This window comes from Scyliorhinus canicula, chromosome 2 (assembly GCF_902713615.1).
Source record: "Scyliorhinus canicula chromosome 2, sScyCan1.1, whole genome shotgun sequence".
NCBI lineage: Eukaryota > Metazoa > Chordata > Chondrichthyes > Carcharhiniformes > Scyliorhinidae > Scyliorhinus > Scyliorhinus canicula.
Genome location: NC_052147.1, coordinates 72118549 through 72134284, shown reverse-complemented (window position 1 = coordinate 72134284; position 15736 = coordinate 72118549). Strand labels below are relative to the sequence as shown.

The 15736-nt window shown below is 47.4% G+C and overlaps 1 protein-coding gene across 2 annotated transcripts in view; it reads right to left on the bottom strand.

The window, feature by feature from the left end:
• pnn (pinin, desmosome associated protein) overlaps positions 1-13387 on the bottom strand; it is a 34867-nt gene extending 21480 nt beyond the window's left edge. For both annotated transcript variants that reach the window (XM_038780425.1, XM_038780433.1), the window contains exons 1-3: positions 13211-13387; positions 1928-1999; positions 1107-1175 (exon numbers count right to left, since the gene is read on the bottom strand). In XM_038780425.1, the coding sequence (XP_038636353.1) occupies positions 1107-1175; positions 1928-1999; positions 13211-13323 (254 nt within the window). In that variant the 5' untranslated portion in view covers positions 13324-13387. The remainder of the gene's footprint in view (positions 1-1106; positions 1176-1927; positions 2000-13210) is intronic.
• Positions 13388-15736: the final 2349 nt, after the last annotated feature.

Genomic DNA, 15736 nt, shown 5'->3' with positions numbered 1-15736 from the left:
TTTCAAGACCTGCCTGTAGCCAGCAACCAGTAAAGGAGCGTGGGGGGTAGGGGGGTAGAGAAGAGGACACACACACAATATTGGGCAATGTAAAATATGTATTTTGACTAAAGTGGTGTTGGTTGAGAGGGTGTGGGGGTGGGGGGGGGAAAAGTCAAGGCTACTGTTGTGAAAATGCTCGCTTATGAATATATGTGTTGGTTTTTGCACGGTTTTGTAATTTATAAATTGTTGGAATGTTAAATATGAAAACTCAATAAAAGCATTTTAAAAAAAGACTGAAATTCCAGTGCGGTACAGAGTGTGTGTTGCACTGTTGGATGTGTCATTACACCAAGGACCTGCCACCCATGGCACTATTTCAGAGAGCAGGAAAGATATCCCTAGTGTCCTGGCCAATATTCATCAGTCAAACAACACCACAAAAACGGAATATCTGGTCATGATCACATTGTTGCCAGCATTGCAGCCTCACGGCGCCAAGGACCCAGGTTCGATCTCGGCTCCGGGTCACTGTCCGTGTGGAGTTTGCACATTCTCCTCGTGTCTGCATGGGTCTCACCCCCCACAACCTAAAGATGTGCAGGGTAGGTGGACTGGTCACACCAAATTGCCCCTTAAATTGGAGGAAATGAATTGGGTACTCTAAATTTATTTTTTAAAAATGATCACATTTTGCCCGTGGAAGCTTCCCTCCCCCACCTCAGCAAAGAGATCAATAACCAGGGATCACAGCTTCCAAGTAATTAGTAGAAGGATTAGGGGAAATTGAGGATGATGGAGAACACTCTGAAAGGACGATTAGAGGTAGAAAACTTCCATAAGGGTCCTGCTGTTGTGAGAAATTCAACCTGAAGTTCAGGTTAATTTTCTTTTACCAAAGCATCCTACAAACAAAAGGGCCATTTGTCTGAATTTATGTTATGGCTTATATGAAAATTTCTACAACACAGATGGATAGAAAATTAATTCAAAAAGTAAGTCACAATATCACCCAAAAAAACAAGTCAGTGTAACAAGGAGTCAATTTGAACTGTTGTCCCTGCAGTCACCTTCAACAATAAATTATTCCAATTACATTAGACTTAAACTTAAAGATAACATACCTGCTGAGTGCCCCATCCAAATCCCTCTGTTTAGCTGGGGGACCTCCTCCACCATCAGAGAGTCCACGCCTAAAAAAAGTCAAAGTTAGCTGAAGCAATCAATCTTTCATATCCCAAATGTTCTTTTTTGTAAAATGCATGGCAAACCCCTTCTCTCAGTATGCATTAATGACATCTAAAGTTACAAAATGTATCTCAATAAAATCCAGCAGCATCATATCTGTACCAGCCTCCCCGAACAGGCGCCGGAATGTGGCGACTAGGGGCGTTTCTCAGTAACTTCATTTGAAGCCTACTTGTGACAATAAGCGATTTTTATTTAGAACATAGAACAGTACAGCACAGAACAGGCCCTTCGGCCCTCGATGTTGTGCAGAGCAATGATCACCCTACAAGCCAACGTATCCATCTTATTCCAGTAACCCAACAACCCCCCCATTAACCTTATTTTTTAGGACACTACGGGCAATTTAGCATGGCCAATCCACCTAACCCGCACATCTTTGGACTGTGGGAGGAAACCGGAGCACCCGGAGGAAACCCACGCACACACGGGGAGGACGTGCAGACTCCACACAGACAGTGACCCAGCCGGGAATCGAACCTGGGACCCTGGAGCTCTGAAGCATTTATGCTAACCACCATGCTACCGTGCTGCCCCAAAGCTTGAATCTTTTCCTTTCATTTTCATTCACAGATTACATACACATGTTTTAACTATGGGGTGCAGAATGCAGCAAAAGTTTGCATCCCATTGGTAATTCAACTTTAATAAACTTAAAAAGGTAGAAATGGAAGTGTGTGAAGAATTTCAATCTTACCGAAGTAATCCAATCCCACGCCCTCTACCTCCACCTGGACCTGCGATGGATAGCCGCCTAGCCTGGCCAGGCCTGTTTTTAAAAATAAATTTTAGTTAACAAGTAACATGTAAACAAGTCATTATATACAAGGTATTTTGTGCAGTGTTAAGTACTATAAACAGATATGCTAAAAACATTAAGGTCCTTTGAAATGTCTTGAATCCTTGACTTATGCAAGAGAGCCAAAGAATCACCACTTTTCATTAGGAAATAAAGGTTTAAAAGACGCATACTTTATTTCCTCCCCAAAAAAACAAGAGATTAATTCCACTGTAAAAGAGAATTCAACAGACTGGTATTGCCTACATGGCAATATCTGGGATGAATTTTCCTCTCACCCTCCACCTTAGCTCTCAACACCCATGATTAAATCCCTCCAGAATGGAGCCAGTCTTCGTACATCATGTACGAAGTCGTCTTCCAACACCAGGTTAAAGTCCAACAGGTTTCACTTGGAATCACTAACTTTTGGGAGCACAGCTCCTTCCTCGGGTGACTCACCTGATGAAAGCTAGTGATTCCAAACAAACTTGTTGGACTTCTTACTGTGCCCATCCCAGTCCAACGTTGGCATCTCCACATCATAGAACATAGAACTGTACAGCACAGAACAGGCCCTTCGGCCCTCGATGTTGTGCCGAGCAATGATCACCCTACTCAAACCCCCACGTATCCACCCTATACCCGTAACCCAACAACCCCCCCCAACCTTACTTTTTAGGACACTACGGGCAATTTAGCATGGCCAATCCACCTAACCCGCACATCTTTGGACTGTGGGAGGAAACCGGAGCACCCGGAGGAAACACATGACACACGGGGAGGACATGCAGCTATCATGAATTTTAATATTCATATTTCATATCATGTATGAATTTTCATATTCAAAACAAATAGTTTGTAGTCATGTGTAATGATCAAGAATTTCAGTATGCTAATCAACACCTGACTTCTCTGCTCCCAGGTTCCGACCTCCTTCAAGAAGACCACCATAATGCCAGTACCAAATAAGAACAAGGTAGCGTGCCTCGAGACTACCGACCGACATCTGTTATCACGAAATGCTTTGAGTGGCTAGTCATGAGACAGAGCGACGCCAGCCTCCCAGATGGTCTCGATCCACTGCAGTTCACCTATCACCGCAACCGGTCCACAGCAGATGCTATCTCCCTGGCTCTACAATCAACACTCAAACACCTCGACAACTAGGACACCTACATCAGACTGCTGTTCCCGGGCTCTGCCTTCAAAACCATTATTCCGACAAGACTAATAACCAAACTCTGCAATCATGGACTTGACCCCTCCCCGTGTAGCTGGATACTTATCTTCCTCACCAACAGACCGCAATCTGTCAGAATAGGCAACAGCACCTCCTCCACAATAGTCCTCAACACCGAGGCCCCGCAAGGATGTGCACTAAGTCATCTACTGTACTCCCTGTACACACGACTCCAATTTGATCTAGAAGTATGCAAATAATACGACTTTGGCGAGCCGTATCTCAAACAACGATGAGTCAGTCTACAGAAGGGAGACAGATTATTTGGATGCATGGTTTACTGAAAATAACCTCTCTCTCCAAGGAACTGATCATCGGTGTCAGAAAGCGCAGTACGACATGTCCCCATCTGCATCAATGGCTCAGAAGTCGAGATGGTCGACAGTTTTAAGTTCCCGGGGATCACCATCACCAACAGTCTGTCCTGGTCCACTCACGCTGATGCAACAGTCAAGAAAGCCCACCAATGTCTCTACTTCCTTCAGAAGCTAACGAAATTCGGCATGTCTGCATCGACTCTCCCAAACACCTACAGATGTGCCATAGAGAGCATCCTATCTGGCTGCATCGCAGCTTGGTATGGCAACTGCTCAGCCCAAGATCCCAAGAAACTGCAGGGAATGGCGAACTCAGCCCAACGCATCACATAAGCTTCCCATCCTCCCAGTGATTCTGTCTGCGCCTCCCGCTGCCTCACAGAGGCAAACAGCATTGTCAGAGACCCCTCTCACCCAGGCTTTGCCCTCTTCCAGACCCTTCCATCAGGAAGATTCAGAAGTCTGAACACCCACAACATCCGGACCTAGAAACAGCTTCTTCTCCATAACTACTAGACTCCTCAATGACTCTCCCTCAGACTGATCTGTTCTCTGTAAGACACTATTCACTACACCCTATGCTGCTCTTGCTCATGTCCTATTTGCTTTGTTTGTCCCTTGTTCTGCACTGTAACCAATTACTTATTTGTCTATGTACTTAGTCAATTATCTTTTTTTTTTACTGTGTACATTCCCTTGGCTGCAGAAAAACACTTTTCATTGCACTTCAGTACATGTGACAATAAACCAATCAATATATTCTGCTTAATTGTAATTGATGTAGGACATAACTGTCTCTTAGTCTGTAGTTGCATTCTTACTTGACCTATAGGCCTACGCAAGGATATTCTTGCATGGGTTAATTGGAGGCTATTGCTGTGAGGTCAGTCTTAGTTGGATCAGCCAGAATCTGGAGCTGTTACACTCCATATCAATTAACATATCAGTTTTGTACACATTACCGAAGACTCAAAGGTCTATTGTGTGACAACAGTTGAGGTTTTACTTTCAGTCCTATGCCCTAAATTAATTTAGGCTTTTAACAGTAATTTTATTTCAAGTTATATAACAAGTTTTTGTACTGCTTTGGTTTTGCAAGCTTAAGAATCAAGTTAACGTCTGACCATGTGTCAATTGAATGCATCCTGCTGTAGTGCATCTTACTATCTCATCTTTACAGATTGTGTCCATGCTTTGCGTAGGAGTAAATTTGTAATTTCTGTGTTAGTTTCAAGGCTGTGCGCCTCTTTATATTCTTTTGCTATTTTTAATTAACTTGCGCCAAGCACCAATCCACAAAAACAAACAGTTCTTTCAGCCAAAATACTGCAAGTGCTTGCCTTAATGAGAATCCTACAAATGTCAATTAGGCCGATGAGCCCAGAGGTTAATCATTAGTGCATCACACTACACGTTCTTGTGTCAAATAAACAGGCATAAGGGCTATCTAAGGCACCCTGTCATCTTGGCAGAAAATCACAAAATGTAATGAAATAACAGAAATTCACAGCACTGAGGGGGACTTTTCCACAGGTATTTGGCACCTTAGGGACCAATCAGTAGATAACGGGGACTGACAGTCACCCTTTAAAAAAAAAAATCAGAGACTCGATCATTTTTATTCTTTCATGGGACATGGGCTCCGCCGGCTGGGCCAGCATTTATTGCCCATGCCTAATTGCCCTTGAACCGAGTAGCTTCCAAGGTCTTTTTTTTAAAAAAGAGCCAACCACATTGCTGTGGGTCTGGAGTAGGGCAGACCAGGTAAGGATGACAGATTTCCTTTCCTAATGGACATTAGTAAACCAGAGGACAACCGATAATAATTTTGTAGTCATCATGAGACTTTAAATAATTTTAGAGTACCCAATTTTTTCCAATTAAGAGGCAATTTAGCGTGGCCAATCCACCTACCCTGCACATCTTTGGGTTGTGGAGGCGAAATCCATGCAAACATGGGAAGAATGTGCAAACTCCACATGGACAGTGACCCAGAGCCGGGATCAAACCTGGGACCTCAGTGTCGTGATGCAGCAGTGCTAACCACTGTGCCACCATGCTGCCCCATCATTAGACATTTTTAATGGAATACAAACTTCACCATAGAACATAGAACAGTACAGCACAGAACAGGCCCTTCGGCCCTCGATGTTGTGCCGAGCCATGATCACCCTACTCAAACCCACGTATCTACCCTATACCCGTAACCCAACAACCTCCCCCCCTAACCTTACTTTTTAGGACACTACGGGCAATTTAGCATGGCCAATCCACCTAACCCGCACATCTTTGGACTGTGGGAGGAAACCGGAGCACCCGGAGGAAACCCACGCACACACGGGGAGGACGTGCAGACTCCGCACAGAGAGTGACCCAGCCGGGAATCGAACCTGGGACCCTGGAGCTGTGAAGCATTTATGCTAACCACCATGCTGCCCATTTGCCGTGATGGAATTCAAACAACGGTCCCCAGAGCATGACCCTCTGTTCTGGTTTATTAGTTCAGTCACAATACCACTACGCCACTGCCTCACTTAAACCAGAGACTGATCACACAAGACCGGAAAGGACAGGTTGTGTCTCCTAAAGGATTAATAAGAAAGCCTTCAGCAGCAATGCACACAATTTAGAAACGAAGTATATAGACAAGAGACGGCTTTCCAGCTAGGCACAGAACCACCACGTAATCTTTCAACCTTGGCTAAATCGAGAAGCAAAAAGAACATTGAGCCGGTAAATTAATTTCTTAACTTTACCAAGTATTACTGTTTGTAACATAATAAATGTTTCCTGACATTATTTCACCAGACTGTGTCTTATTGCTTGAATGGTTAGTCTCAAAAGAAGGAATTCAAATCGAGTGAAAACTCAGAATTCAAATACTGTAATATTCTCTGTTCTAACGCTTAAAATGTTTTAATTTGCCATCTCTTACCCAAGGCCTTCCATATTGTTGACCAATTCAACCTTCTCCAACACGGCTTCACAATTTATCTCCATTATATCCTTCTCTTTTTCCTCCATTCCTTCTGCACTGTAGGGATGCTATTCAATTCTATGTAGGGATTCTATTCTGTCTTGAGTAATAGAAGGATGACTCCTCCCATCACGCATGGTCAGTTCCAATATGGCTCTTTGCCAATTCCTGCCCCATTCTCATTCATTTTTTTTTTTTTTTTTTTAAATTTAGAGTACCCAATTATTTTTTCCAATTCAGGGGCAATTTAGTGTGGCCAATCCACCTATCCTGCACATCTTTTGGGCTGTGGGGGCGAAACCCACGCAGACACGGGGAGAACGTGCAAACTCCACACGGACAGTGACCCAGGGCCGGGATTCGAACCCGGGTCCTCAGCGCCGTAGGCAACAATGCTAACCACTGTGCCACCGTGCTGCCCTGCCCCATTCTCATTCATGATATCTCACATCATAATCCAAAATGATGAGCTTTGCTTTCACATAAATGCCAAGACATATCTTTACCTGTCCACTGCCAAACTCCATGATTATCCTTGCAGTGTTTCATCACCTGTCTATTTAAGTTATGGACTAGGCAGAAGGCTTCTGAGCTTAATACTTGCAAGTAAGCCACCGTGGTTATTTATTTTAGACTATCTATTTCCATGCAGCCCATTTTTACTATCTGTTTGTTCATGCTGAACCTGATGTGCAACTCTGTGGTTCATGACTCCTGTTGTTAATTATTCCATTTGTTCCCATGTCCACTAATGAAGCAACTGAGGTTAATCAACCTGCAAGTTGAAGATCTTGAACTGAGCCCAAAAACCCATCCATCGACGGGTTTTCACCTCAACAGCCTCTGTTGCTCAATACTGAAATACTCGGACTTCCGGTGGCGGCCATGGAGTGAGTAGTCGCACACTTGGTTGCTCCAGCTCATGCGGTCTTTTAGAACTTTTCCCCGGTTAACAGGTGGATGTGAAGTGGAAGAAAGGCGCAAGTGCAGGAGAGTGAGGGGAAGAGATTGACCCTCTGGTGTATGGAACTGAGGGCCAGAAGTGGGCAAAAAGAGAGGGATTCAGTCGGTTGGAGCTGGTGTGGCGCACGTGACACGACTGAAGATGACGGAGGGGCACGGAGCAGCCTGCCAGCTCAGTGGTCGATGGACCAACTGGTGAGTTTCTTCAATGAGAAGTTCACCCAGCAATGTAAGGAAGTCTGGAGGACCTGGCCCGGGCGGTTGATTCGATCAAGGCTAGTAGCGCAGGGACAGGCGATCCAGGAGATGGAGGCAGTGGCACACGAGGAGCAGTTTGCCTCGATGGCAGCGGAGATGGGGCTGATGCGGGACCAGCAGAGGCGGCTCCAGAAGAAAGGTAAAGACCGGGAAAACTGGTCACGCAGGCAGAATACAAGGGCGACCTGATAGAGGTCTACAAAGTTATGTTTAAGGGGCATCTTGACAAATACATGAATAGGATGGGAATAGAGGGGTACTGACCCTGAAAGTGTAGAAGATTTTAGTTTAGACGGGCTGCATGGTTGGCGCAGGCATTGAGGGCCGATGGGCCTGTTCCTGTGCTGTACTTTTCTTTGTTCTTTGACTGTGGGCCTGCCGGAGGGGAGTGAAGGAGCTGATGCTGGCATATTTTTGGGGAGGATGCTGAAGAAGCTGCTCGGAGAGGGTGCGTTTGCATGGCCTTTGCAGGTGGATTGAGCGCACAGGGTGCTAATAAGGATGCCCCAAGGGAACGAGCAGACGAGGACAATTGTGGTGCAGTTGCACCGGTTCCTGGACAAGGAGCAAATTATGAGGTGGGCCACACAGACGAGGCGCTGCACCTGGGAGGTCACTGAAATCCCCGTGTACCAGGACCTGAGTGCAGAGCTGGCCAAGAAGAAGGCAAGTTTTAACATGGTCAAGGCAGCCCTCTACAAGAAGGGGGTGATGTTTGGGCTAATGTACCTGGCACGTCTGAGGGTGACTTACGAAGGCCGGGAATTGTACTTTTGTTCGGCGGAGGAGGCGGTAGAATTTGTTCAAGATAATGGACTGGCAGGAGAAGGTGGACTTTGAACTTTGGTGGAGATGTTGTTGTTAACTTGTGTTTATGGCCATTTATTTTCCTCTTCGGCTTCAGTTTTGCTCTTTGTTAGAGGATTGGGGGGGGGGGGGGGGGGGGGGGGGGGGGTGGGGTGTCTTTGTTTGGGCTTGTGGAGGGGTTGTTTTTGCTTGTTTGCACGAATGTTCAAACAGGGCGGGGGTGAAATCAGTGCTGGGTCAGATGCTAGGCGCCATGGGTGTGGGCTGCCAGGCTAGGTGGGCGGGTTAGTTCATGGAAGCGCAGGTGTGTGTGTGTGGACAGTTAGTGGGGGATGGGGGCAATGACTCTTTTGTTTTTATTGATATGCACTTTTGTGGGAGGGAGACATGCCTGTGAGTTTTGGTGGGTGGTGCTTTTGTATTTACTTGCTGTTGGGTGTATGTCTGGGGATTATTAGATGAGGGAATTTGTTTGTATGAGCCGGCACTCGGGACTGGATACAAAGACTAGAGGGGTTGCAATCTTGGTTAATAAGCAGGTGACATTTGAGGTGGTAAGAATAGTCTTGGATGTGGGAGGTCAATATATCATGGTTAGCGGCAAGCTGCAGTGGATGAGGGTAGTTCTGGTCAATGTATATGCGCCAAATTGTGATTACGGGAATTTTATAAAGAGGGTGCTAGGGAATATTCCGGACCTGGACTCGCACAAGCTGATCATGGGACGGGATTTTAATACAGTTATTGATCCTGGCCTGGATCGGTCATGCTCGAGAACGGGCAGGGTGACGGCAATGGCAAAGGAACTAAAAGAGTTCATGAAGCAAATTGGAGGGGGGAGGGGGGATCCATGGAGATTTAGGCGGCCGAGGGCAAAGGAATTTCTTTTTACTCCCACGTACACAAGGTGTACTCTCAGATTGATTTCTTTGCCTTGGGTAGGTCCCTACTGGCTGGTGTGGTGGACACTCGGCAATCACGATCAGGGACCATGCTCCGCACTCTGTGGACCTGCAGGTTTGCATGGATAGTAAGCAGCACCCGGAATGGAGGTTGGATGTAGGGCTATTGGCTGAGAAGCAGCCAAGAGGCTCAGGAATTGTATGTTGAACTACCTGCAGGTGAATGATATGGGGGAGGTCTCAGCAGCAGCTGTCTGGGAAGCGTTGAAGGCAGTGGGGAGAGGGGAGCCAATTTCGGTCCGGGCTCACAGGGACAGGACAGGTAGGGCAGAGATGGACCGACTGGTAAAAGTTATTCTACAAGTGGATAAGAGGTATGTGGAGGCTCCAGAGGCAGGGCTGTTAAGGGAGCGCCGGAGGCTACACGCGGAATTTGGCTTGCCTACCACAGGGAAGGCAGTGGAGCAGCTCAGAAAGGCGAGGGGGCAATTAACGAGCACGGTGAGAAGTCCAGTAGGATGCTTGCACAGCAGCTCAGAAAGGAGATAGCCAGAGAAATAGGGAAGATTATTGACAGGGATGGGAACTTAGTTGGGGACCTGGCAGAGGTGAGCAAGGCCTTCCAGGTCTTTTATAGCAGGCTGTATAGGTCGGAGTCCCCTGCGGGCCGGAGGGGATGAGGCATTTCCTGGAGGGGCTGACTTTCCTGAGGATGGACAAGGTGCTGGTAGAAGGGCTGGGGGCCCCGATCAGGCTGGAGGAGATAGTGGAGCAGTTGAAGGCCATGCAGTTGGGTAAGATCCCGGGACCGGATGGGTACCAAGTTGAGTTTTATAAAAAGTTCTCCGGAATATTGGGACCGGTGCTGATGAAGGTCTTTAACGAGGCTAGGGAAAGAGGGGTTCTGCCCCAGACAATGTCACAGGCAATAATCTCGCATATCCTGAAACGGGACAAGGACCAGCAGCAATGTGGGTCTTTCAGGCAGATTTCCTTGTTGAGCGTAGATGCCAAACTGCTGGCCAAAATTTTGTCCTCCCGGATTGAGGACTGTGTACCGGACGTTTTTGTGGAGGATCAGACGGGGTTCGTTAAGGGTAGGCAGCTGGTGGCCAATGTAAGAAGGTTGTTAAACGTGATCATGATGCCCCCGGGGAGCAGGGAGGGGGAGGTAGCGGTCGCGATGGTTGCGCAGAAAGCTTTTGACCGCGTTGAGTGGGATTATTTATGGGAGGTGCTGGAGCGGTTCTGATTTGGGAGGGGTTTTATTGACTGGGTTAGGTTGCTGTACCGGGCTCCAGTTGCAAGTATACGGACGAACAGGATGACTTTGGACTATTTTAGACTGCACTGGGTGACAAGACAGGGATGCCCCCTCTCCCCACTGCTGTTTACGCTGGCAATTGCTCAGTGCCCCAAGGGGCTGGTCCGGGACGGGTGGAGCACAGTCTCGCTGTATGCGGATGACCTGCTTTTGTATGTCTCAGACCCAATGGAGGGGATGGAAGAAATTATGGGAATTCAGACGGTTTTCGGGGTACAAGCTCAATATGGGGAAGAGCGAGATGTTTGTGGTCCAGACGAGGCGACTGGGGAACTGCCGTTCAGAGTGGTAGGGGACAGTTTCAGGTACCTAGGAATCCAAGTGGCAAGGGATTGGGACAGGCTTCATAAATTGAATTTGGCCGGCTGGTGGACCAGATGATGGAGAATTTCCGGAGATGGGATGTGGTCCTGTTGTCTCTGGCGGGCAGAGTTCAAAAGGTAAAAATGACAGTCCTGCCAAGATTCCTATTCGTTTTTCAATGCCTCCCCATTTTCATCCCGCGGTCCTTTTTTAAGCGGGTCAATAAAGTTATTGTGCGTTTTGTGTGTTTGGGGGGGATGGTGCTTCCAGATTTCAGCAATTATTACTGGGCGGCTAATGTAGCCATGGTGAGGATGTGGCTGGTTGGGGGGGGGGGGGGGGGGGGGGGGCATGGGTGCGCATGGAGGTGGCTTCTTGCAAGGGCACAAGTCTGGGGGCGCTGGTAACAGTGCATTAGCCGTTCCCGCCGGCACGATACTCCACCAGTCTAGTGGTGGTGACGACCCCGAGAGTCTGGGGGCAGTGGAGGAGACATGTGTGAGAGCAGAGGGGGCATCGATGTGGTGCCCAATTAACGATAATCACTGGTTCACCCCGGTGAGGATGGGGGACTTGTTTATAGAAGGAAGCTGCCCAAGTATGGGGGCACTGGAGAAGTTTCCATTGGCAGGGGGAAATTAATTTCAATATCTGCATGTGCAGGACATTTTGCAGAAGCAGGTACCAACCTCCCACTCCTGCTGCCAAGGGGGATTCAGGATAGGGTGGTTCTAGAGGATGGACAGGGGAGGGGAGCGTATCGGACATATATAAAGAGCTTATGGGATCGGAGGAGGGCCTTTGGGCGGATGCGCCGAGTAGGGTCAACGTGACCGCAACATGTGACAGCACGGTAGCATGGTGGTTAGCGTAAATGCTTCACAGCCCCATGAAGATTTGGAAGGCTGAGGGGGAAAGAATTCTCATTTTACCCCCAAAGGTGGACTCCCGCATAGATTCCTTTGTGTTGGATAAGACATTGTTAGCAGGGGTGGTAGATATCAAGTATTTGGCAATTGTGGTGTCGGACCATGCCCCGCACTGGGTAGATTTCCGAATTTAATTAAGCAATGGCTCTATTACATAATTCTATGATTTTAGGCCTGTGCATCCATCACCCAAGTCCTCAATTACAATAATCCCACCCTCAGCAAATTGAAGCATTTTTCCATTTGCCTTAACACAGTAACAGAAATATACCATCATACTATAATACCATGCTGTAAGCATATTTCAAGAAATATAGCTGCTGTCATAGGAGCCTCAAGATTGATTCAACACAAAACCATTTTTGAAACCATTACTGTTTTGGAGTGAGGAGGAGGAAATAGTAATTCTAGTCAACAAGCTTTCTCTCCGTCCAAATTTTCCGACTGACCAGTAATCAAAGGACAGGTTGATTTTGTACCATTCAACAAATATCTTAAAACATGCAGCTACAGAAATCCAGGCTACATCTAAGCATTTTCTGAAAATAAGCGCATCAACTCAATGCTATCTTAGTGACTCGGGAAATATCACTGGACATCTTCTGGGGCGGGGAACCCCAAATTAGTGATCAAATTTCTCCGTGGCGTCGATTATTGAGCGAATTTAGATATCATTACCACCCAAACCTTCGCAAGTAATTCCGAACCAACCTGTTCATTATTGAAATGTGTGCATTTTAAAATCCCCGCCAATTGATTCTATGGCGGATGAGGGCAGTGAGGCGGGAACCGGTTGGTAACCGCGGAAATAGGAGGAAGGGGTTCTCTCTCTCAGATGTGCGCGGATGAAAGGACGGCAACAGCCGCTGATTGATCGGCCCCCAGCGGCCAGCACAGCTTTTCCGGCGCGTGGCCTCACCGGTTCCGGGGGTCGCTGGGCCAAAGGAGGTGGGCCCCAAGGTGCCAGCGACGGGCCTGAGAGGGGGGAATCCACTGGCGAGTGAGCGGGGATTCCGGCGGCAGTCAATTCTGGGCGGAGCTCCTTTCCCGGAGACCCTTTCCCAGGGAGGAGCCGCAGGGTAAACGCCGGGCCCGGCCACCTGGCGGGACAGTGTGTTGTGTGTGTGTGGTGAATCCCCCGGGCCGCCGCACGGGCTGGAAGCCTGAAAAGACGGTCACCTGAGGTCGTTCGGATCGCGGCCCGTCAGTTTCCGAATGCTTTCGTCCACATTCTTCAAACTTTCCTTGGCTTTCTCCAGTTGATCCTGTAAACTTCTCACCGCCACCGCCATCTTGCCCCTCGCCGTCGTGCGCGCTGAACGCTGGGAACAGGCCAGGCCCCGCCCCCTCAGAGTCACCTGACATGACACTGCCTCCCTTTTATGACGTCACAATACAGGAGGCGAATCAGTTTCACATACCTCAATCTCTGGAATAAAATCATATTTTTCACTCTCTCCATAGTATAAATATTTCCCACTTTCTCTGTCTTTTAGCTTTGACATAGGTATCGTCGGGACTCGAAACGTTAGCTCTTTTCTCTTCCAACAGATGCTGCCAGATCTGAGATTTTCCAGCGTTTTCTCTTTGGTTTAATATTTTTTGAGTACTTGACAAAGGTAGAACAGGCAAGGCGCTTTAAGTCAGATGCATAAAATTACAACGGAGCTGGACAGAATGGAGAGGGAGGACCTGTTTCCTTCAGCAGATTGGTTCATAGCCTGGGAGGGGGGGGGGGGGTGGGTGAGGAGATTTAAAGTAATTAATTGGTAGCAAGATTCAAGGAGGAGTTGACATTTTACACCTAGAATGCTGGGGGCCGAGAACCAGCTGCCTAAAAGGGGGTAAGAGGCCGAAATCCTGAACGTGTTAAAATAATAAGAAGTCTTCCAACACCAGGTTAAAGTCCATCAGGTTTGATTCGAATCACTAGCTTTCGGAGAACAGCTCCTTCTTCGGGTGAATCACAGGTGAATTTTTTAAAAACTGTTGGACTTTAACCTGGTGTTGTAAGACTTCTTACTGTGCTCACCCCAGTCCAACGCCGACATCTCCACATCGTGTTAAAATAATACATTGAAAATATGCTTGCAATACTATAACCGGCAGGGTAGAGTGAGGGGGGCGGGAGCTGGAGAGTGGGGTCAGGGACAACTGGTACAGATATAATAGACTGAATGGTCTCTCTTCTTTGCTGTAAATATTCTTTATTTCTATACAACATAAGGCGAGGGAGGATGAGCAGGAGGACATCAGATTTATACTGATGTTGTCTCGACAAAAAAAAAAACATTCTGCAGTCTCTCCTTCCTTCCCTATGTACGGTATGCATTGTCTGTATAGCATGCAAGAAACAATACTTTTCACTGTATACCAATACATGTGACAATAATAAATCAAATCAAACATTTGGTGCAGTTAGACTTTCGTGTTAGCTGTCAAATGCCGCCACCAAGTGGTACCTTTCAGTATTCCGGATTCACCTCCAAACATTCACGACTTTCAAACCATTTTTATCAATATTTTTGTCGTAGAGTATTCGTTAGTTTAATATTTCCAACAACTTACAAAAAAAACTGTAGGGAATATTTTTAAAATGCAAATACGTGCTTTGGATACTGTGAATCTGAAATGAAAATAAAAAATTGGGTTTCCTCCGGGTGCTCCGGTTTCCTCCCACAGTCCAAAGATGTGCGGGTTAGGTGGATTGGCTATGCTAAATTGCCCGTAGTGTACTAAAAAAAGTAAGGTTAAGGGGGGTGTTGTTGGGTTACGGGTATAGGGTGGATACGTGGGTTTGAGTAGGGTGATCATTGCTCGGCACAACATCGAGGGCCGAAGGGCCTGTTCTGTGCTGTACTGTTCTATGTTCTATGTTTAGCAGGTCTGACAACTTAGAATCATCGAATCCCTACAGTGCAGAAGGAGGTCATTCGGCCCATCGAGTCTGCACTGACCCTTTGAAAGAGCATCTTACCCATATCATCGGGCAGCACGGTGGCACAGTGGTTAGCACTGCTCGAAATTCACCCTCTTCTTCCTCTCTCCTTCCTTCCTCCCCACCTCCCTCCCTTCTCCAGTCAGGTCAGCAGCTAACAAGCACTGGGAACAGCAGCAGATAAGCTGGAGCAGCAACAGAGAGAGTAGCTCCAGGGATCCAGCTACAGGTGACTGCGTGGAGAAAGACACTTTCTCCCCATGTCTGCGTGGGTTTCCTCTAGGTGCTCCGGTTTCCTCAAACTGTCCAATGATGCACAGGATAGGTAGGTGGATTGGCCATGCTAAATTGCCCTTAGTGCCCAAAAGACGGGTGGAAGTGTAGATTTAAGTAGTTTGCTCTTACCAAGGGCCGGTGAAGACTCAACGGGCCGAATGGCCTCCTTCTGCACTGTGAATTCTATGATTCTATGTCCACTACCCAGTCCACCCCACTCTATCCCTGCAATTCCATAACCTAACCTGCACATCCCTGGTCACTAAGGGGCACTTTTGCATGTCTAATCTGAAGCAGGCACTCACACTACAGACTTTGGAGTTGTGGAGTTTTTACTCTGGTAGGGAGTGGCTGCTGCTACTCTCTCTGTTGCTGCTCTGCTCCTGTTCATCTGCTTGCTGCCCATTCCCAGGGCTTGTTAGCTGCTGACTTGACTGCTTGACTGAAGAAAGGAGGGAGGCGGGGAGGAAGGAAGGAGAGAGGAAGAAGAA